This window comes from Trifolium pratense, linkage group LG4, assembly GCF_020283565.1.
Source record: "Trifolium pratense cultivar HEN17-A07 linkage group LG4, ARS_RC_1.1, whole genome shotgun sequence".
NCBI classification, from domain to species: domain Eukaryota; kingdom Viridiplantae; phylum Streptophyta; class Magnoliopsida; order Fabales; family Fabaceae; genus Trifolium; species Trifolium pratense.
Window position 1 is genome coordinate 6,581,607 of NC_060062.1, and position 22,726 is coordinate 6,604,332.

Here is a 22,726-nt window from a genome sequence, read left to right on the forward strand (position 1 = left end):
TTTCTTTGGTAGACTTTTTTTTTTTCTTTGGTAGACTTAGTCCTAACAAATCCCTTTGATAATCATATTTTGGAATTTAGATAATTTAATTGTTCGTCAAATATTAGTATTTGAATGAAGAACTAATTGTAAATTCGATTGTGAGATTTTAGAGAGTATTTATTTGAAAATTAGTACAATAATTACGGTGAGTTATGCTTAACTCTCTCACAACTTTGATTTTTTTTTTTTTAAAATGCTCACAACTTTGATTAACAAACACTTTTTATAAATCTATCATAATTGTTCACCTCAACAATATACCAATATACATTCAAATAAAATGTGTACCAAAAAATTCAAGATATGGATTATCTCCTACCATTTTTCTCCTACTTCTTGTCGTGCATTGATCTGAGCCGTCCATCTATTTTAGTTCATGTTGACTGCTACAATAAATTTAAATCAATGGCAGAAATTTACGCAGTATCATCCAGTGGCGAGAGATGATCTGATTCCAAGAATTCGCCTTATTAAAAAATGTCAGTCTTTTTGGAAATCAATTTTAAAGTTAACGCTCCACAAATTGGGATGTTACCATGTTATGTTAGCTACTTAAATTTTTTTTTTTTGTTGTTTACGTAACTTAAAATGGTTCTTGAAATACATAAAACAATATTTGTGCAGTTTATTTCATACATACATAATATAATCATATGGTGACATTGTTTTTATTGTCATGATAGGAAAAAAAACATTTAAATAAAATACTGGGAAAGATAAATTTATTATAAATAACGGTGATTCTAATGATCATTTTACATTTGTCTCAATTGAGATTTAAACTTCGTCTTTTGAGGTTGCAATTAATCTCTTACCAATTTTCAAATCGATGACGATTTTCTAATCGATGACGACATTCACATATGCGAAAAACGCATTTTCCAACATAAAGACCACATTTAATGAATTTACATTCATAATCATATTTACATGGCGTTGGTGTTACTGTGATATAAAAGAGAAGAAACAAATATTAGCGAAAGGAGTGAAAGATTTTGTATAAGATAAACAAGAAAGTTCAAAAGGGTGAAAAAAATGGTTTACCTGCACTAGCTTCCGGTAAAACAAGAAATAAGGAAATAAAGAGGATTAATAAATAAACAAATTTAATAATTTTTGTCATATTTTTTCTTCTAAGCTTGCAACAACTAAAAACTTATTAACCACTTTATGTTGCAAAAGTTCTATGTTTTTGTTTATTTGTTTCGATAAATATTTGTTTGAATTTATAGATTTTCAAGAATACTTTAAAAAATTACAACTTTCATGTTTGTCTGTTTAGCTCGATCAATCGACAAATACAACTTTCATTTTTTTTTTCTAGCCTTTTATTATAGAAAGGGGCAACAATTGAAAAACACACATATTTAAATAAAAATAATAAAAAACAAGAAAAACTAGTTTTATTGTCTTTTTTGAAAAAGAATTTTTTTTATTTTTTTTTGAAAACTAGAAAAACATTCATGCATTTGCACGTACGCGGTTTCGCCATGTTGGTTACCATGTTAAAGTAGCAATTATAGTATTAAAATATTCAATATTTTAGTACTAAATAGAAATTAGGATATCCTGTGAGTTTAAATCAGTTGTCATGAAATTACATTATATATGTAGGGATCGATGTTCGAACCCCGGTCATCCAACTTATTCACATAAAGGGTGGAATTTCTAGCCACTAGGCGTATTTTAGATTTTGTAAAAAATAAAAAATAACAAATATTTATCTTTTAACTATAATTATTTTAGAATCTCGTGAGTTTAGCTCAGTGATGACAAATCGTCACACTCTCTAATCCATGCCTATTTTAGCAACATTAGATACATTTTAGTAGGTTTTTAGCAATAAATATGAGAGAAATCTAACCATTAGCTTGATTACTTGTTTGGCAAGAAAACAGGAAAAACTGCAGGAAATGAATGATTTTCACTACGCTGGGGGCGTAGCCCATCACGCGCCGCGTGATGGAGCTCACAGGGAGCCAAGATTTCCACTCTGATCACGCGCGGCGTGATACCTGACCACGCGCGGCGTGAAGTTTGTTCAGGAACTGGATTGCTCTCTGACTTGACCACGCGCGGCGTGATGCCTTACCACGCGCGGCGTGAAGCGTTGCTGAAGAAGAAGATTGTTCTCTGACTTGATCACGCGCCGCGTGATTCTGTTATCACGCGCGGCATAGTGATGGATTTGCAACCACGCGCGGCGTGGTAGATCTGGCGCGCGGCGTGGTTGCCTTCTGTATATATATTTTCTGCATAATTCTGTTTTCGGGTTGGAAAATTCTGCTAAATTTGACTACATTTTGGTCTTGGAACTTGAAAATCGTGATTCAACACTCCAGTGGAGAGCTCCAAGCGCATCAGATCATGGATTCACAAGCCGTGGCGATGAAGCGAGGAAGCGTACGAAGAACGATGAGGAGCTAAACTCCTTCGGAGGTAGAATCTAGGTAGTTTAGGATGTAGTTCATTGAATGTAACCTGCAATTGTGTAAGATCATACTCTCTTTATAGTGTTCATTCAATTCAAGTCTGTTTCTAATGCTTTATAATCCTTCATTAGTGTTATAATGATTTTGAGTTAAGTCACGTGCGAGAGTATTGATTTAATGTCTGAACTGAATTGTATTGAGCACTCGAGTGTCTCCGGTCGAGAGATTGAGGCATAGAGTGTAGCGAACGATTGACGCGCGTTAACATCATTCGTTGTAGGTAGCTTCCGCCCGAGAGATCGGGGGAGTATCGACAACGAATAGAGTGGATTTTGACAAGAGATTGCGATTCACTAATTTGTCGATCTAGTTGTGAACACTTGAGTAGATCTTATGCCATTGTAGGTTGCATGCGGTTAGCTATAGACTAGATGATTCCGATGATTCTACCTCGCTTTTTCCACTATATCAAAGCACATTTTCTAGCAATTCATTACTCAATATACCCCCAATTTATGTGTATTTTCTGTATAATGTCTATGAACACCGTTCGACTAGTTTGATCACACAATCCCTGTGGATCGATATTTTTATTACTACGTGATTTTCGTGCACTTGCGAAATTTATCATCAAGTTTTTGGCGCCGTTGCCGGGGATTGTGATTGGTTCAACTAGGCAATAGTGTTCATATTTTCTGTGTTTTTCTTTATTACTTTCTGTTGTGTATTTTTCTCCCGGAGCGTTCTACTTGTGTGTTTCATTGTGCATGCGGAGAACAGGTCCTCAAGAGCTGCAATTTGATCCGGAGATTGAAAAGACAGCTCGCGCAATTCGAAAGGCAACAAGGGAAGCTCAAGCTTTAAGGGGAACAGCTTTGCTAAGGGATACACCGGACTGTCAAGGAAGGACTGCAGCAACAATGGAGGAAGAACAGGTTCCTCCGGTTCCTCAACCGCCAAGGCGTACCCTTGGTGATTATGGGAGGAGAGACAATGACGCGTTGGCAAATCAAGGCTTTCAGCCGGCGAATCCTGTCTCATTCGACATCAAGAACACGGTCCTTTCCGCCTTAAAAGAGAATCCTTATTCAGGTTCGGAAGCTCAATGCCCGAACTTACACTTGTCTCACTTCTATGAAGCCTGCGACTATACCGATCCACCGGGGGTGAGCGAATCGGACAAAAGACTGAGGTTATTCAAGCATTCTCTCACCGGCCGTGCTAAAGATTGGTTAGACACGATACCAGCCGGAACAATTGAGACTTGGAGACAGCTGGAGCGGAAGTTCTTAGATCGTTACTTCCCTATTCATAAGTTCCTAGAAAGAAGGGCTGAAATTAGCAACTTCGAACAAGCGGATGGTGAGACGTTGTATGATGCTTGGGAGAGGTTCAAAGTTTGTCTTAAAAGGTGTCCGAATCACGGTTTCGATGGCCACAATCAGATGCAAATGTTTACCCAAGGTTTGAGGGCTCAAACGCGAATGATACTTGACGCATCAGCCGGTGGTTCGTTGAAGAACCGTGACGAAACTGAAGCAAGAGAATTGGTTGAAAGCATGGCTCAAAACGAGTATAGAGCTACTAATGATAGGGGAGCTAAAAAGAAAGGCGGAGTGTTGGAATTGGATACCCAAACAGCACTATTGGCGCAGCAAAAGCTCATGACTAGCCAAATGGAAGCAATGATGAAGTTGCTGTCCAATCCGCAAGTTCAATCTTCTCCAATAGGTAAAATTGACAATGTTCGCTGTGATTTTTGTTTGCAGGACCACCCAAATGGCGGATGCTTCCCGGAGGGTTCAGAGGAGGCTCGCTACTTGGCCAATTTTCGGAAGCCGTACAACAATAATAACAACGGTTTCGGGTGGGGGAATGGTATGCAAGGTCAAGGTACACAGCAACAGCAGCAAAGGCCTCCATCAAGGATGGAAGAGACTCTAAATCAGTTCATGCTCATGACCCAAAGCAACTTTGAAGCGATGAAATCGAGTCAAGCAACCTCTAACAAGAATCATGAAGCTTCTATAAAGAATCTTGAGGTGCAAATGGGTCAGCTGTCAAGACAGTTTTCTATGTTGCAAAACCAAGGAGGTTTCGGTGGGAACACTCATGATAATCCGAAAAATGAAACTTGCAATGGAATCACGTTGAGGAGTAGAGAGATACCGGAAAGGCCAGCTGTGGAGAAGCCCTTGAAAAAGAAGGTCATTGAGGGAGAAGTTGGAAATGAGCAAGAAGTTGTGGTTGAAAATGAGAGATATGAGGGAGAAGTAGAAAAGGAAAATGTGTCTAAGGAAGTTGAGATTAGTGAGGATGAAATAGAAGAAGTTGAAAAACAGAGGGAGACAAAAGAAAAAGAGAGTAAGAAGGTTGAGAAAGGTAAAGGAGTTGATGAATCACCATATGCTAGGATGCCCTTTCCTAGGAGAAAGAAAGTTAAGAATCTTGAGCGGGAGAAGGAGTTCAAGAAGTTCATGAAGGTGTTGAACAAGCTTGAGATGGCTATACCTTTAGTTGAGGCTTTGGAGCAAATGCCGAGTTATGCAAAGTTTTTGAAGGAGCTGCTCACAAAGAAAAGAAAACCATTGGATGATGAAATGGTAAGTATGACGGAGGAGCGCAGCGCCCTCATTCAACGGAAGCTACCGCAGAAAAAGAAAGATCCGGGGAGCTTTACAATTCCATGTTCCATTGGAACGCTCACCATTGAAAAAGCTTTGTGTGATTTGGGTGCTAGCATTAATTTGATGCCGTTATCGATGATGAAGAAGATACCGGGAGCTGTAGCAAAGCCGACAAAGATGAGTCTCTCTTTGGCGGATCGATCGGTTGTGCATCCGGAGGGTATTCTCCATGATGTGTTGGTTAAGGTTGCTGGGTTTGTGTTTCCCGCGGATTTTGTGGTCTTAGACATAGAAGAAACTAGGGAGTGGGAGCCTTTGCTACTTGGTAGACCCTTTTTAGCAACCAGCCGTGCACTAATCGATGTAGAGATGGGCGAGCTCATGCTAAGGACCGATGATCAGCAGGTCACGTTCAATGTTTTTGATAAGATGGAGTGTGATGATGGTGACCCCCAATGTTTTAAAATCCAGGTTTATGATCATATTGTTAAACATGCTCTTAAGTTACCTTGGAATGCACACTACTTGCCACATGGTGGCACTTCTTCTCCGTGACCCTTAGGGGCATGGAACGTCAAGCATCGGGACGTTAAACAAGCGCTGGTTGGGAGGCAACCCAACGGTTTTTAATGTTTTAGTATGTTTTCTTTTGAAGTATGCAGGTAGGTGTGCAGCAGAAGCAAGGACGGAAGCAAAAACAGGGCAGAACAGAATTCTACCACGCCGGGGGCGCAGTACAATCCCGCGCGGCGTGATCCTTCATCACAGAGGAGAAAGTTTTCAGAAGGCATTACGCGCGGCGTAGGGGTATATCACGCGCTGCGTGAAGATTGGAGAAATATGGAGTCTCTGACTAAGTGATTACGCGCCGCGTGATGGTGATTACGCGCGGCGTGGCCTGTTTGAAAGAAGTTCTTGACCGTTACAATTGCTACTACGCGCGGCGTAGATGGACCACGCGCGGCGTGGGTACACAGGAAAGCGTGTCAAATTTGAATTTCTTCATCTTCTCAACCACTCCATCCGTCCCATCATCAATTCACACGGTCTCCCACACTGAAAACTCCATTGACAACCGATTTTCACTCTCCAAACTTCTTCAATTTCACTTCTAATCACCTCCAATCATCCATTTCATTCACATTCACATTACACCCATATCACCCACTCCTAATTCCACTCCAAATCCCTCATTTCATCTCATTTCACCATTTCCCAATTTTACCCATTTCAATCTTTACAATATCAAGATGTTGACTCGGCTAACCGGAAAGGGAAAGAAGAAGAGTGATGCTAATCCACCACAAGAGCCTCCAAAGAAACCAAGAACGAAGATGAGTGCAAGCAAGGGCCAATCTTCTCGGTCTGCTCAAGCATCTCCTCCTCGCCGGAGCAATGTCACTCGGCCACAGGTTCATCCCCACTTCATCAGTGAAGTTCATGAGAAAAGATGTGGGCTAGAGAATTCTTTGCAAATGCCTATTTACCGGATCAACCTATGTTTCCGGAGTATGTTTCTGTGGTCAGGGGTGTTAAGATCGTGCATGTTGTTGATGATGATGTTCTGCTGCTGCTGCTGCTACTACTACTATTCTACTACTCTATCTCTATCTTTACTTAATTGTCTTTTATTTGCTTGGTTTGTAATAATATTTGATGTTGCTTGGATATTGGCTGGATATTTTAATTGTGTACTCTGAATTTGAATCTTCTTTTGTTTAATTGTGGAATGGTTTTCACTTCTAGAATTTGTTTCAATATTTTGGCATGTTCTTTCTAGTTACTTGAGTATCAATTACTTGATTTTCTCCGTGTGTGATATGTGAAACTTGCAGTGCAATAGCTTGTTGCACTCATGCGATCAAGAGGCAAAGGAAGGGAACGCACACTTTTTGACCAGTTCTTTGATTCGACCCAACCGTGAGGTATTGAGCCAAACACTCATTTTTCTTCTATGTGTGATATCCACTCTTGTATTGTCTCTCGATTTTGCTTGTCGTCTTTGTATTTGATTGGTACTTTTGTAGCACACACGAGGCATGTTTCTTGGTACCTTTGAGCCTTTCTATCCACCCTTACATATAATTATCCTTTGCTTAACCAATTTGAGCTGAAAAAGAAAATGTTTTTTTTGCAAAACCTTAAGAAAATTTTGATGAAAAAAAGGAATGACTTTCTTGGAGGTTAGGCACCTAATTAGTGGTTGATGCGCATTGCTCACTACTAAGTTTGGGGTTGCTCTTTGGAATTAGCAACAAATAAAGTTTGGGGTGAGGGTACTAGAGAACTTATGAAAGTTTTGATTTGAAAAATTGAGAAAAAATTTTTCAACAATTGCAAGGCAAGAAAATGAAAAAAAAGAAGATGAATGAATGTGAAAGGAAAATAGAAAAGAAGTACAAAAAAAAAAAAAGAAGTGATAGCCTTGAATTCAAAAGAATTGCAAAACTTTGTTTGATGATTGAAAAAGTTCTCTAGTCCACTATAGTTCAAAGGAAAAGGGGGTTTGGTTTATGAAACATTTTTGACCTTAGGGGGATCTAACTCCAAGTTTTTCTACTACTTATCCAAAAATGTCACCATCCACCCTAGCCAAGCCACGTTATAACCCTAAAAGTCCTCTAATGTGTGTGCACAAAGTGAACCGAATGAATTCTTAGATTACTTGCAAAATTATTGTTGACTTGCATTGATGTGTTGATTTGAGTGAATTACCAAAAACTGAAGAGTGCATGTGAGTAGTGTGATGAAATCATAGAGCTTTGGTCGAAAAGTGTGAACTACTTGAAAATGCCTTGCGGGAACGGTTGTGCAATTGAGCATTGTTTGCAGGTGGATCATTGATCATCAGGTGAGTCTCACGTATGTATGATTCGAGTGAATTTAAGGAAAATGCCAAGGTCTTGACACAAAAGCTTGAGGTAAAAGTTGTTTCCTTGAGGACAAGGAAAGGTTCAAGTTTGGGGTTGTGATGACAAATCGTCACACTCTCTAATCCATGCCTATTTTAGCAACATTAGATACATTTTAGTAGGTTTTTAGCAATAAATATGAGAGAAATCTAACCATTAGCTTGATTACTTGTTTGGCAAGAAAACAGGAAAAACTGCAGGAAATGAATGATTTTCACTACGCTGGGGGCGTAGCCCATCACGCGCCGCGTGATGGAGCTCACAGGGAGCCAAGATTTCCACTCTGATCACGCGCGGCGTGATACCTGACCACGCGCGGCGTGAAGTTTGTTCAGGAACTGGATTGCTCTCTGACTTGACCACGCGCGGCGTGATGCCTTACCACGCGCGGCGTGAAGCGTTGCTGAAGAAGAAGATTGTTCTCTGACTTGATCACGCGCCGCGTGATTCTGTTATCACGCGCGGCATAGTGATGGATTTGCAACCACGCGCGGCGTGGTAGATCTGGCGCGCGGCGTGGTTGCCTTCTGTATATATATTTTCTGCATAATTCTGTTTTCGGGTTGGAAAATTCTGCTAAATTTGACTACATTTTGGTCTTGGAACTTGAAAATCGTGATTCAACACTCCAGTGGAGAGCTCCAAGCGCATCAGATCATGGATTCACAAGCCGTGGCGATGAAGCGAGGAAGCGTACGAAGAACGATGAGGAGCTAAACTCCTTCGGAGGTAGAATCTAGGTAGTTTAGGATGTAGTTCATTGAATGTAACCTGCAATTGTGTAAGATCATACTCTCTTTATAGTGTTCATTCAATTCAAGTCTGTTTCTAATGCTTTATAATCCTTCATTAGTGTTATAATGATTTTGAGTTAAGTCACGTGCGAGAGTATTGATTTAATGTCTGAACTGAATTGTATTGAGCACTCGAGTGTCTCCGGTCGAGAGATTGAGGCATAGAGTGTAGCGAACGATTGACGCGCGTTAACATCATTCGTTGTAGGTAGCTTCCGCCCGAGAGATCGGGGGAGTATCGACAACGAATAGAGTGGATTTTGACAAGAGATTGCGATTCACTAATTTGTCGATCTAGTTGTGAACACTTGAGTAGATCTTATGCCATTGTAGGTTGCATGCGGTTAGCTATAGACTAGATGATTCCGATGATTCTACCTCGCTTTTTCCACTATATCAAAGCACATTTTCTAGCAATTCATTACTCAATATACCCCCAATTTATGTGTATTTTCTGTATAATGTCTATGAACACCGTTCGACTAGTTTGATCACACAATCCCTGTGGATCGATATTTTTATTACTACGTGATTTTCGTGCACTTGCGAAATTTATCATCACTCAGTTGGTATGAACATCGCATATATTATGCGGAAGTCAGGATTTGAACCCTGGACACTCTAATTAATCATTACGGTAAAAAAAAAACGAATTATTTTAGAGCATATCCTTAATATCATGCTGACAGCGAACATTTTTTTAGAAAATTATTATTTTTGGTGTAGTTTTGTGTGAGGGAAAAACACGATTATACTATTTGTTTTTTGTTTACAATAGAGTCAACAAGGATCGAACCCAAAACCTTTAACATACTACTTAAACTCTTCACCATTAGATCAAATCTATTATTTTTTCTTGTGTTATTATTTTGTTTTATTTTGAATTTTGACGCTTTTTCATTTTTTGCCCACATTGATCATAAAAGGTTAGAAATTAAAGAAATAGGAAAAATAATGGAAGGTGGCCTTTGTCGATTGAAAGAGTTAAAGGACAAATTGATTACCTAACAACTTAATTGATATCAGTTTGATTAAAATAACGAAAAATATAAATGTGACTCGTATGAAACTGACACCAATCATATCATTCTTTTAGTCGTAAAATTTATGATAGTCGCAATTTTTTACTTTTAAAGAATATTGTCGACAATCATTAGAATTTCATATAATTTTAAACACTAGTGGACCACTCCACCGTAGCATTATAGCCTTGCTAATGAATCTAATTTTAGGAAGTTTTCTTAAAGATCTATAGCATAATTTTTTTTATTGAAATAATTAATAAACAAAGCATAGGATTTTTACGGTATAAAGTTATCAATAAAATTATATTTGTCCAAAGCTTAGTAGAAAAAATATGTTGAGTCCTTGTACCAAAAAAAAAAAATGTTGAGTCCCGTTTAGCTCAGTTGGTAAGGGATATCACATTTTATATGCAGGAGTCGGAGTTCGAACTCCGAACACCCCACTTATCCACTTTAAGAATAGAATTTCTAGCGATTAAGCTACCTAACAAAAAAAACAAAGAAAAATTATAGTTGAAATGTTTCTGTGTGTGTGTGTCTATATATATAAATGGGGATGGATCAAATTATACCGGTGTAACATTTGAGTAATATTACACCGCTCAATAATGTTTTAACGAATACAAATTTTACAAAATCACCTGTTGGATTGAAAGCTTATATCGTATAGATCATCTATGTTAAGTTTTACAAAAATCTAAAATCGTTTGATATGTTATTGAGATCAGTCAAAATCAATGGTTTATGCGTTTTTATTGAATGCCGTTAATCTTAATCTATCTCAATAACATATCAAATGATTTTAGATTTTTGTAAAACTTAACATGAATGTTCTATACGATATAAACTTTCAACTCAACGGAGAATTTTGTAAAATTTATATTCGTTCAAGCGTTATTGAGCGGTGTAACATTACTCAAATATTACACAGGTGTAATTTGATCCATCCCATATATATATATATATATAGTGGTCGTCATTCAAATCCCGGACACTTTACTTATTCACCTTAAGGGTGAAATTTCTACCCACTAAATTACTTGATAAAAAATGGCTGAACTTATTATTTGTGTTTATCTAATAATCCTTTTTCCTTTCTTATTTTTTGTTGTAACAAAATGTTAGTGGTAAACCATTTGATCTGTGTTGTTTTGTTGTTTATGTAAATTTATGTAAAAATACATAAGGCATGCCTTATGTTAGAGTGAGTTTGTTAATAAAAGATTTTTCGTGCTCCAAAAAAGAAAGACATGCCTTATGTTATGGTAAATTTGTTTATAAACAATTTTTGCTACTAAAAAAAGTCAAGGATATTGTTGGTATTATGAAAAGTCAACACCAATTTTTTTTGTATTCTATTTGTATATAGTATAGATATGTCCTTTTGTTGTAAAATGCCACTCCCGTCTATGAGGAGACAAATTAGTGGTAAATGTTTTGCATTATAATCTCAAGAGACCACGCTCAAATTCAATATCATATGCTTATAAAAAAAAATCCAACCTCATAATATAATTGTAAAATAATCATTAACGATTAATTTACCCTTTCCTTTTTTATTTTTAGAATAACTTTCCTCTTTTTTAAATAAAAAATGTTACCATTGTTGAAAGTAATCATAACATGTATTCTCTTTTTTTTACAATAACATATATTCTCTCCTTTTATATCTCAACATATTGAGATATATAAAGCGTTATAGTTAAGTCAGATGTTGGTTGGAAGAGCTGATGTTAAACAATATATAAGTGGGAGGACTCATAACTCTAATGTCTTATAAAATTTTGGATGAAAATGTGATGTCAAAAGTCACTTATGTGATTATTCTTAATATAATGTATTGATCCAACCAACCCTGTGAGACACTCACTTATAACCTGGTTGAATAATAATAAATGACTGGTAACGAATCGTGGAAGCAGATATTAGTTGGAAGTGTTGAACAACATATAGCATCATTCACCTTTTCATTTGGACACAAAATGCCCCCATTTTCCACTTTTAAAATCAATAAAAATAAAATGTCATAATTGTAAATTGCATTAATTAATTAAAAAAATTCATAATTCATTTTTTCACTTCCTGTTGATGCGCCCTGCTTCTCACCAAAATCCCTCCACACTATTCATTTACCTTAAACTAAACCGTGAACTAAGCTCTTGTCTTATCTTCATGTTTGACTTGCCTTGCTCATGTGGTTGGTTTGTTGAGAGAGAAAAACATCACTCCATGTATAATGCAACAAAGCTATCTTCTACAAATCAATGCTCAAGCTTTTTTCTCCTTTTTATATATAATTTCATTTCAATCTCTTTTATTCCAATATTCTTCTTTTCAATTTCTCCATGGTAATGTATTTTCATTCTAATTTTGCTCATTCAAATTTCTCCATGGATGAATGTATTTTCATTTCAATTTCTCTTTTATTTTTAATTAAAAATGCTTATTACTAAAAAAGATGAATGGATGAGATTAAACATGAAAAAAATGTCACATGAGAGGATGTCCTCCCCTCTATCGGTTTATGTCATTCTTATGTTTTTTTTTTTTTTAACAGCAAAATATATTATTATAAATAATCTGTCTCTGTACAAGACGAACAGAGGTCGGGAGAAATGGAACTACAAAAACAAAGGCGTCGTATATATGCGGAACACCAATGAATAAAACTAAAATCAACACCACCTAATGGAGGTCAACTTCTAATCTCATACTTAGAAAGACACTCCTAAGCCCCAGACACCACCAGAGAAGACACCAACCCGACCCAAAGATATGCCACTAGAATCTAACTTCCGATCTCGAAGCAAAAATGATCGGCCCATCAGAATCCAAAAAGCGTCTTCGCGAGCCAAAATGTGTTTGAGTGAAGATTAATTATAATCGAATTTGAGAATCTATGAAAAGTTTCCAATGTTATGAAACTTTGCCAAGAGGCCATTTCTTACTTAAATTAAATCTACTACAAGATATTAAGGCACAAATACATAGAGAAGGAGAATCCCCGATGAACCTCCCTGAAGGTTTCTTTGGTAGATATTTTTTTTTGTTTGGTAGACTTAGTCCTAACAAATCCCTTTGATCGATAATCATATTTTGGAATTTAGATAATTTAATTGTTCGTCAAATATTAGTATTTGAATGAAGAACTAATTGTAAATTCGATTGTGAGATTTTAGAGAGTATTTATTTGAAAATTAGTACAAATAATTACGGTGGGTTATGCTTAACTCTCTCACAACTTTGATTTTTTTTTTTTTTTTTGAAAATGCTCACAACTTTGATTAACAAACACTTTTTATAAATCTATCATAATTGTTCATCTCACCAATATACCAATATACATTCAAATAAAATGTGTACCAAAAAATTCAAGATATGGATTATCTCCTACCATTTTTCTCCTACTTCTTGTCGTGCATTGATCTGAGCCGTCCATCTATTTTAGTTCATGTTGACTGCTACAATAAATTTAAATCAATGGCAGAAATTTACGCAGAATTCGCCTTATTAAAAAATGTCGGTCTTGTTGGAAATCAATTTTAAAGTTAACGCTCCACAAATTGGGATGTTACCATGTTATGTTAGCTACTTAAAATGTTTTTTTTTTTTTTTTACGTAACTTAAAATGGTTCTTGAAATACATAAAACAATATTTGTGCAGTTTATTTCATACATACATAATATAATCATATGGTGACATTGTTTTTATTGTCATGATAGGAAAAAAAACATTTAAATAAAATATTGGGAAAGATAAATTTATTATAAATAACGGTGATTCTAATGATCATTGTACATCTGTCTCAATTGAGATTTAAACTTCGTCTTTTGAGGTTGCAATATCAATCTCTTACCAATCTTCTAATGGAGGACGACAATAACATCTGCGATCAACGCATTTTCCAACATAAGGAGCTGTACATATATAGAATAGACATTGAAAATCTTCTTTACATCTTATTGACCTTGCTATTGCTGTGATATAAAAGAGAAGAAACAAATATTACCGAGTGAAAGATTTTGTATAAGATAAACAAGAAAGTTCAAAAGGGTGAAAAAAATGGTTTACCTGCACTAGCTTCCGGTAAAACGAGAAATAAGAAAATAAAGAGGATTAATAAATAAACAAATTTAATAATTTTTGTCATATTTTTTCTTCTAAGCTTGCAACAAATAAAAATTTATTAACCACTTTATGTTGCAAAAGTTCTATTTTTCGTTTATTTGTTTCGATAAATAATTGTTTAAATTTATAGATTTTCAAGAATACTTTAAAAAATTAGTCATTATTAAACGTACCAGAGTCAATGAATTTTTCGTGTTTGTCTGTTTAGCTCGATCAATAGACAAATACAACTTTCATATTTTTTTTTCTAGCCTTTTATTATAGAAAGGGGCAACAATTTAAAAACACACAAATTTAAATAAAAATAATAAAAAACAAGAAAAACTAGTTTTATTGTCTTTTTTTGAAAAAGAAATTTTTTTTTTGAAAACTAGAAAAACATTCATGCATTTGCATGTACGCGGTTTCGCGATGTTGGTTACCATTAGAGCTGTAAAAAGGGCCTTAAGGGGTCGGCCCTTTAAGGGGCGGACCCACTTATTCCTGATTATTAATTTTATTTAAATTTTAAACAATTTTTCTAGTGTCGTGAACTTATTCTCGTTTTCTTCAATCAGCACTGTCCACGATCGGCACCTTAAAAAAACTGTGTTTAAAATTTAAATAAAATTAATAATCAGGAATAAGTGGGTCCGCCCCTTAAAGGGCCGGCCCCTTAAGGCCCTTTTTACAGCTCTAGTTACCATGTTAAAGTAGCAATTATAGTATTAAATTATTCAATATTTTAGTACTAAATAGAAATTAGGGTGTCCTATGAGTTTAACTCAGTTATCATGACATTACATTATATATGTAGGGGTCGATGTTTGAACCCCGGTCATCCAACTTATTCACCTAAAGGGTGGAATTGCTAACCACTAGGCGTATTTTAGATTTTGTAAAAAATAAAAATAACAAATATTTATCTTTTAACTATAATTATTTTAGAATCCCGTGAGTTTAGCTCAGTTGGTATGAACATTGCATATATTATGCGGAAGTCGGGATTTGAACCCTGGACACTTCACTTATTCATTACCGTAAAAAAAAATGAATTATTTTAGAGCATATCCTTAATATCATGATGACAACGAACATATTTTTAGAAAATTATTATTTTTGGTTTAGTTTTGTGCGAGGGAAAAACACGATTATACTATTTGTTTTTTGTTTACAATAGAGTCAACAAGGATCGAACCCAAAACCTTTAACATACTACTTAAACTCTTCACTATTAGACCAAATCTATTATTTTTCTTGTGTTATTATTTTGTTTTATTTTGAATTTTGACGCTTTTTCATTTTTTGCCCACATTAATCATAAAAGGTTAGAAATTAAAGAAATGGGAAAAATAATGGAAGGTGGCCTTTGTCGATTGAAAGAGTTAAAGGACAAATTGATTACCTAACGACTTAATTGATATCAGTTTGATTAAAATAACAAAAAATATAAATGTGACTCGTGTGAAACTGACACCAATCATATCATTCTTTTAGCCGTAAAATTTATGACAATCGCAATTTTTTATTTTTAAAGAATATTGTCGACAATCATTAGAATTTCAAATAATTTTAAACACTATTTCACAGTGGACCACTCCACCGTAGCATTATATCCTTGCTAATGAATCTAATTTTAGGAAGTTTTCTTAAAGATCTATAGCATAATTTTTTTTATTGAAATAATTAATAAACAAAAGCATAGGATTTTTACGGTATAAAGTTATCAATAAAATTATATTTGTCCAAAGCTTAGTAGAAAAATTATGTTGAGTCCTTGTACCAAAAAAATAATAAAATGTTGAGTCCCGTTTAGCTCAGTTGGTAAGGGATATCACATTTTATATGCAGGGGTCGGAGTTCGAATTCCGAACACCCCACTTATCCACTTTAAGAATAGAATTTCTAGCTATTAAGCTACCTAACAAAAAAAAACAAAGAAAAATTATAGTTGAAATGTTTTTGTGCATGTTGATGTCATTTCGATAGTAGTAAGAACTAATAAATTCTTTTATTCCTCCTTTTGCAATGTGATGGTTTTGTTGAAAAGGTAACAAATTTAATAAAGTGTTTCTGTGATATAGTTTAATAGCTAATCTTTCATTAAGAGTAATAACATAATTAGTTATAGACTTCAAGTTAGTTAATTAGTTAGTGGTTGTTGTTAGTTATCTTATCTCCATTCTTAAATAGAAAATCCGATAAAAACACAAGAATTAAGAAAATTACTTTTTGTATTAAATTTGTCAATAATGTATATTATGTTTCGAAAAATTATCCTTCAATTGGTAGAAGAGAAAAATGTTGATTTTTTAATTCTTTTTGTATAATTAGAGGTATCTTTTGTGAAAATTTAGCTAAGACATCTTTACCGAAAATATTTTGAATTCACACTAACTCGGTCGTTGGAGTCTTTGCAGGTACCGCCGTACCGCACCCTTGCTGTACTCAAACTGGACTAATTTCATATTGAGTTTTGTCATACTTCTAATATGTGGTTGAAGTTTTTTATTCATTGCCTCACATAATCAAACCAAGTTTTGTCACACTACTACAAAAAAGGGCTACTATAGCATTTTTTTTTAGTTTGGTCACACTTTGATTTTTGAGATAGTCACTACTTTACTTGCACCAATCCCTTCCCCTGTTGTTCTGCCCGAGTGTCGTGACATTGGAAGCCCTATTGATTTAACATCAGAGAAGTATTCGGTACAAAACTCAATAGCTTCTTCAACTATATACCTCTCAACAATACAACCCTCTGGTCGACTTCGATTCTTCACATACCCTTTTAATATCTTCATGTAATGTTCAATCGGGTACATCCATCTCATATAGGCTGGTCCACAATATTGTGTTTCCATGACAAGGTGGATTGTTAGATGAACATTATGTCAAAAAATGAGGGGGGGGGGGGGGGGGGGGGGCAATACATCTCAAGCTCACATAAGGTCACAACAATTTGCTTCTGCAATGCCAACAACTTCCCAGGGTCAATAACTTTGCTACAAATAGCTTTGAAGAAGAAACATAGTTTAGTTATGGTCCATCGCACCTTTTCAGGCAAAATGGAACGTATACCTATCAGCACCAAATTCTCCATTAAGACATGACAATCATGAGACTTTAAACCCTTTAACTTGAGATCCTTCATAGATACCAAACTATTAATGTTTGAAGAGTACCCCTCTGGAACTTTAACTCCGTACGTCAAGAAACTCGCAAAAAGTAATTTTCTCTTTTCTTGACAAAGTATGAGCTGCCGGGGGTAGATATGTACGGTTCTTTTTCTTAATTGGCTGCAACTCGTTTCTTAACCCCATACGATGCAGGTCTAACCTCGCATTGATGCTATCCTTAGACTTTCCTGGAATCATAAGTAATGTACCAATGACACTTTCAAAAACATTTTTCTCAATATGCATCACATCAAGGAAATGTCGTACATACAATGACTTCCAATATGGCAATTCAAAGAAAATTGATTTTTTTTTCCATCCTCCCGTGACAAGTTCATTTGCAAAAGGCTTTCCAAATTTATTGCTCATAAGCTTTACCTTTTCATATATTTGATCACCCGTTATAGACAAAGGAGCTCTACCTTCTTCTGATTCATTATTGAATGCTTTTCTCCATTTGCGATACCGGTGTTTGGTATTTAAGAATTTACGATGGCCAAGATATACAGTCTTCTTACATTTCTCCAACCACATTGAATCTGTATCATCCTCACATATAGGACATGCATGCTTTCCTTTGACAATATAGCCTGATAGATTTCCGTAGGCTGGAAAATCATTAATTGTTCCAAATAACATAGCCCGCAAGTTGAAGAGTTCTTTTCTACATTCATCATATACCTCTACACCCGTCTCCCACATAAATTTTAAATCTTCAATTAATGGAGCCAAGTATACGTCTATATCATTTCCTGGTTGCCTGGGTCCAGAAATTAACATAGTCAACATCAAGAATTTGCGCTTCATGCATAGCGACGGAGGTAGGTTATAAATCACCAAAATCACCGGCCAAGTACTGTGAGAACAACTCTGGATACCATGAGGGTTCATTCCGTCAGTAGACAATGCAAGACGTAGGTTTCTTGGTTCTTGCCCAAAATCTGGGTAATCATCGTCAATTTTTGCCCATTGAGGAGAATCTGCAGGATGTCGAAGCATTCCATCAAGAATCCTTTCATCTGCATGCCATGTTATGTGTTTTGCATCTTCTGCATTACGATACATGCGCCTAAATCTGGGTATAATCGGAAAGTACCACAGTGCTTTCGCTGGAGCTGTTCCTTTCTTATATCGTGAGGCACTACATTTAGGACACGTGTTTAATGATGCATACTCATTTCGAAATAAAATGCAATCATTTGGACAAGCATGTATCCTCTCGTAACTCGTGCCAATAGAACATAACATCCGTTTAGCCTCATATGCTCGACTAGGGAGCGTGTTGTTCTCAGGAAACATATCTTTTAAAAGAGTTAGCAACTCTGTGAAGCTCTTATCAGACCATCCATTTCCTACTTTCAACTTATACAATTTTAAGACTGCGGACAATCTTGTGAATTTAGTGCATCCATCATACAATGGTTTCTCTGAATCACTTACTAGTCTGTCAAACATTCCAGGACAATCACGAATATCCTCTTCAATGACATTCACAAACTCTTCGACATGATCAAACTCTTCGACACGATCAAAATCTTGCGTATCTTTTTCAAAAACATTAGATGTATATGTCACATTGCTCCTCAAATTAGTGGACTTAGTTTTTTCTTCCCCATGCATTGTCCAACATGTATAGGTTTTATCAATCCCATTAAATATTAGGTGACTTGCCAAATCCTTTTCACTAACAGGTCCATAACAACATTTTAAGCATGGACATATGATTTTTATTGGAGAATAAAGTCAAGGATCAAGTATTAATGTCAATAAAGTCAAGGATCAAGTATTAATGTCATATCTGCATAAATCAAGCAGACATGATATTTTGTTCTAGAGGCTTCTTGTTAGCTGTCAATTACATTGATTAGGCTGATGTTTAGGCTAATTTCATTCTTCTGTAAAGCCATCTAGTGCTGTATATATTCATTTGTATACCATTTTTGTGATATATCAGTAAAAACAAATCCTTTTTCAATATGGCATCAGAGCACGTTGATCCAGGAAAGGTATCATCAGAGAAGAACCATACCTCTGATGACAGAAAAATTCCAGATGCTCCAATTGCTCTCACCCCAACCTCACCATACTACCTCAGCCCTTCAGATAATCCGGGAACACCTTTGGTTGCAGCTGCTCTTTATGGAGAGAATTACCGAACCTGGTCACGTTCGATGAAAACGGCACTTCGTGCAAAGTTCAAATTAGGATTCATTGATGGATCAATCACAAAACCAGGAAAGAAAACAACAGATTACCTCAATTGGGAGAAGGCGGATTCAATGGTGATGGCTTGGATCATAAACGCCACTGATCCGAAATTACATGGCAGCATATCTCATGCAACAACAGCAAGAGATCTATGGCTTGATCTTGAAGAGCGTTTTGCTCAAACCAACGCACCACAGATCCATCAATTATGGCGAAATCTTTGTCTTTTGCAGAAGGACGATGAGTTAAGTGTAACAGAATTTTACACCCAGTTCAAATATCTTCTTGATGAATTGAGTGAACTTCAACCTTTGCCTGAATGCACATGCGGAGCATCAAAAGAGTTGATGCGAAGGGAAGAAGGGCAGCGTCTACATCTATTCCTTGGAAGTTTGGATGATGAGAAATATGGCCACGTCAAAACTTCCATTCTAAATGTGGAACCATTACCTCCACTCCGACGCGCTTTCAATCACATCTTGAGGGAAGAAGCACGCTTTAATGCTGATAAGGAAAAAAAGAAAAATAAGATGGATGAAGGAACTGCTTTCTACTCTTCTGCAGGAAGCAAACAGAAGAAAGAAGGAACCAATTCCAAGTGTGATTATTGTGGAAAGGTTGGACACGTCAAGGCTAAGTGTTTTGAGATAATCGGGTACCCTCCAAACTGGGACACTCGCAGAACACGACGATGGAACAATAAGTCGGGAGGAAATATGGCTGCACATACAATTCATGTTGATGAAGGTCGAGGCAAAGATGATGGAGATGTGGCTGATAAAGGTCACGCTTTTCATGGAATGCGGATGAAGACTTTGGGATCATCATCATTTGCTGGCATGGCTGGTAATAGAGAGATTCAATGGATCTTGGATAGTGGTGCATCTCATCATATGACTCCATTTTCCTCAATTTTAGAGGGAATACAATCACTTGAAAAACCTTTCTATATCACAGTTCCCACCGGAAATACTGTGCTGGTAGAAAAATTTGGAAATTTCAGACTTGATAAAAATATCAAGTTGTTTAATGTGTTGATTGTGCCCGATTTTAGTTGCAACTTAATCTCTATACATAAGTTGACCCTTGATTTAAACTGCATAATAACTTATCAATCTGATTCTTGTGTGATACAAGACCTAGCCACGAGGAGGATGATTGGATCGGGTAGCATGCATAATGGGGTTTATGTGTACAAAGGGATGATGCAAGGATCTGCTCTTACAACAAGCCAGAAAGATGATACCACCCTTTGGCACTGCAGAATGGGGCACCCCTCAGCACAGTCTCTTCAGCACCTCTCTAGTTTTATCAATTGTAATTTTAATTTCAGCAAATTAGATTGCTGTGACATATGTCACAAGTCAAAGCAACATAGACTTTCTTTTCCTCATAGTATCAATAAAGCTGAGAGACCATTTGATTTAGTTCACTGTGATTTATGGGGGAGATATAATACACCTTTACATGATGGATCTCATTATTTTCTCACTTTGGTAGATGATCATAGTCGTGGAACTTGGGTATATTTAATGAAAAATAAAACCCAAACAACCGACATATTAATAAACTTCTACAACATGATAGAGACACAATTTGATGTGAAAATTAAAAGGGTGCGCAGTGATAACGGAACAGAATTCACCAATATGAGCATTCAAACATTCTTCAAACAAAAAGGAATAATTCATGAAACATCATGTGTAGCCACACCTCAACAAAATGCGCGCGTGGAACGAAAGCACAGACACATTTTAAATATTGCAAGAGCCTTAAGGTTTCAAGCTAACCTTCCCATTCGTTTTTGGGGAGAATGCATATTGGCTGCAACTCACATTATAAACAGAACACCTACTGTAGCAAACCAAGGCATCACACCGTATGAAGTACTTTTTAGAAATTCACCAACTTATGATCACTTGAAGATATTCGGCTGCTTGTGTTATGTTAGTACAAACACAAAACTGAGGGACAAATTTGATCCAAGAGCAGAAAGATGTATCTTCGTAGGTTACCCACAGGGACAAAAAGGTTGGAAGGTCTACAATCCTAAGACACAGAAGTTCTTTGTTTCGCGAGACGTGGTGTTTTATGAGAACATTTTACCTTATGTTGTACATGAAAAAGAGCTTCCAATAGAGTCACCAAGTGTTGTTTTTCATGAAATTTCTGGACAACAAGAAGAGAGTAATCACGATGAAGTGGAAAAATATGAGAGACAAGAGAATCGAGGACAAGGAGACACAAATCCAGCCGAGATGGATGGTCAAAATGAGGAGCCAAACGCTGTAGGGATCGAAGTACATAAGGAGAAGGAGACAGAAGTTCCGGTACATAATGAGATGGAGACAGACCTTCCACCACGCACACGACAACCACTCGGGTATCTTCAAGACTATCATTGTTACACATCACACAAGAACCCCATAAGCATGCCCAAGACTCAATCACACTCCTCAGGTAAAATCTACCCTATCACTAATTTTATCAGTAATGATTGTTATTCTCGCAGGCATCAGGCCTATCTTGCTGCAATACATAATACTAAAGAGCCACAAAGCTATAGAGAAGTTGTGAAGAAAACTGAATGGAAAGAAGCAATGGCAGCAGAACTCAAAGCTCTTGAGGAGAATGGTACTTGGGATTTAGAATTACCACCAACATGTAAGAAGATAGTGGGCTGCAAATGGGTCTACAAAGTGAAGTACAAAGCTACAGGAGAAGTTGAAAAATATAAGGCACGCCTTGTAGCAAAAGGATACACACAGGTAGAAGGAGAAGACTTTAATGAAACATTTGCGCCTGTAGCCAAGATGACTACTGTGCGTTGCCTTCTTACTGTTGCAGTAGCAAAAGGGTGGGAATTACACCAAATGGATGTGAGCAATGCTTTTCTACATGGAGATCTAGATGAAGAAGTTTATATGCAAGTCCCAGAAGGTTATCACACTCCTAAAGCAGGGATGGTTTGCCGTTTGAGAAAATCCTTGTACGGATTGAAGCAGGCCTCACGTAATTGGTATTCAAAGCTCTCCCATGCACTCATAGAATATGGTTTTCAAGAATCACATGCAGACCATAGTCTCTTCACATATTCAAGAGAAGGAGAATTCATGGCAGTTTTGGTCTATGTTGATGATCTTGTAATTGCAGGTAACTACTCTGATACATGTACCAACTTCAAACAATATTTGAGAAGGTGTTTCCACATGAAAGACCTTGGGCCTCTTAAATATTTCCTCGGACTAGAACTTGCACGAGGAGCAACTGGTTTGTTTATGTGTCAGCGTAAATACATCATGGACATTTTGGATGAATGTAAGATGCTTGATTCCAAACCTTCAACTTTCCCAATGGAGCAGAATCAAAAGTTAGCTTTGGACACGGGACCGGCTTACT

At 36.4% G+C, this 22,726-nt stretch overlaps 1 protein-coding gene and 2 long non-coding RNA genes across 3 annotated transcripts; all 3 read right to left on the reverse strand.

The window, feature by feature from the left end:
• Window positions 1-750: 750 nt before the first annotated feature.
• Window positions 751-1,510, reverse strand: LOC123924834. Its single transcript, XR_006814852.1, has 2 exons — window positions 1,087-1,510; window positions 751-987 (listed from the first exon to the last, which is right to left on the reverse strand). It is a non-coding gene; the product is annotated as an uncharacterized LOC123924834 (long non-coding RNA).
• Window positions 1,511-13,477: 11,967 nt separating this feature from the next.
• LOC123924835 lies at window positions 13,478-14,291 on the reverse strand. Its single transcript, XR_006814853.1, has 2 exons — window positions 13,905-14,291; window positions 13,478-13,810 (listed from the first exon to the last, which is right to left on the reverse strand). It is a non-coding gene; the product is annotated as an uncharacterized LOC123924835 (long non-coding RNA).
• A 2,846-nt stretch (window positions 14,292-17,137) lies between these two features.
• LOC123922020 lies at window positions 17,138-18,739 on the reverse strand. The gene has a single exon (XM_045974764.1). It carries the CDS (start codon window positions 18,737-18,739, stop codon window positions 17,138-17,140), a length of 1,602 nt encoding a protein of 533 aa, XP_045830720.1.
• Between the last annotated feature and the right edge of the window lie 3,987 nt (window positions 18,740-22,726).

Bases quoted from the DNA above. Each gene is read 5' to 3' on its own strand.
- LOC123922020 (XM_045974764.1), bottom strand. From the start codon at position 18,739: ATGCATGGGGAAGAAAAAACTAAGTCCACTAATTTGAGGAGCAATGTG.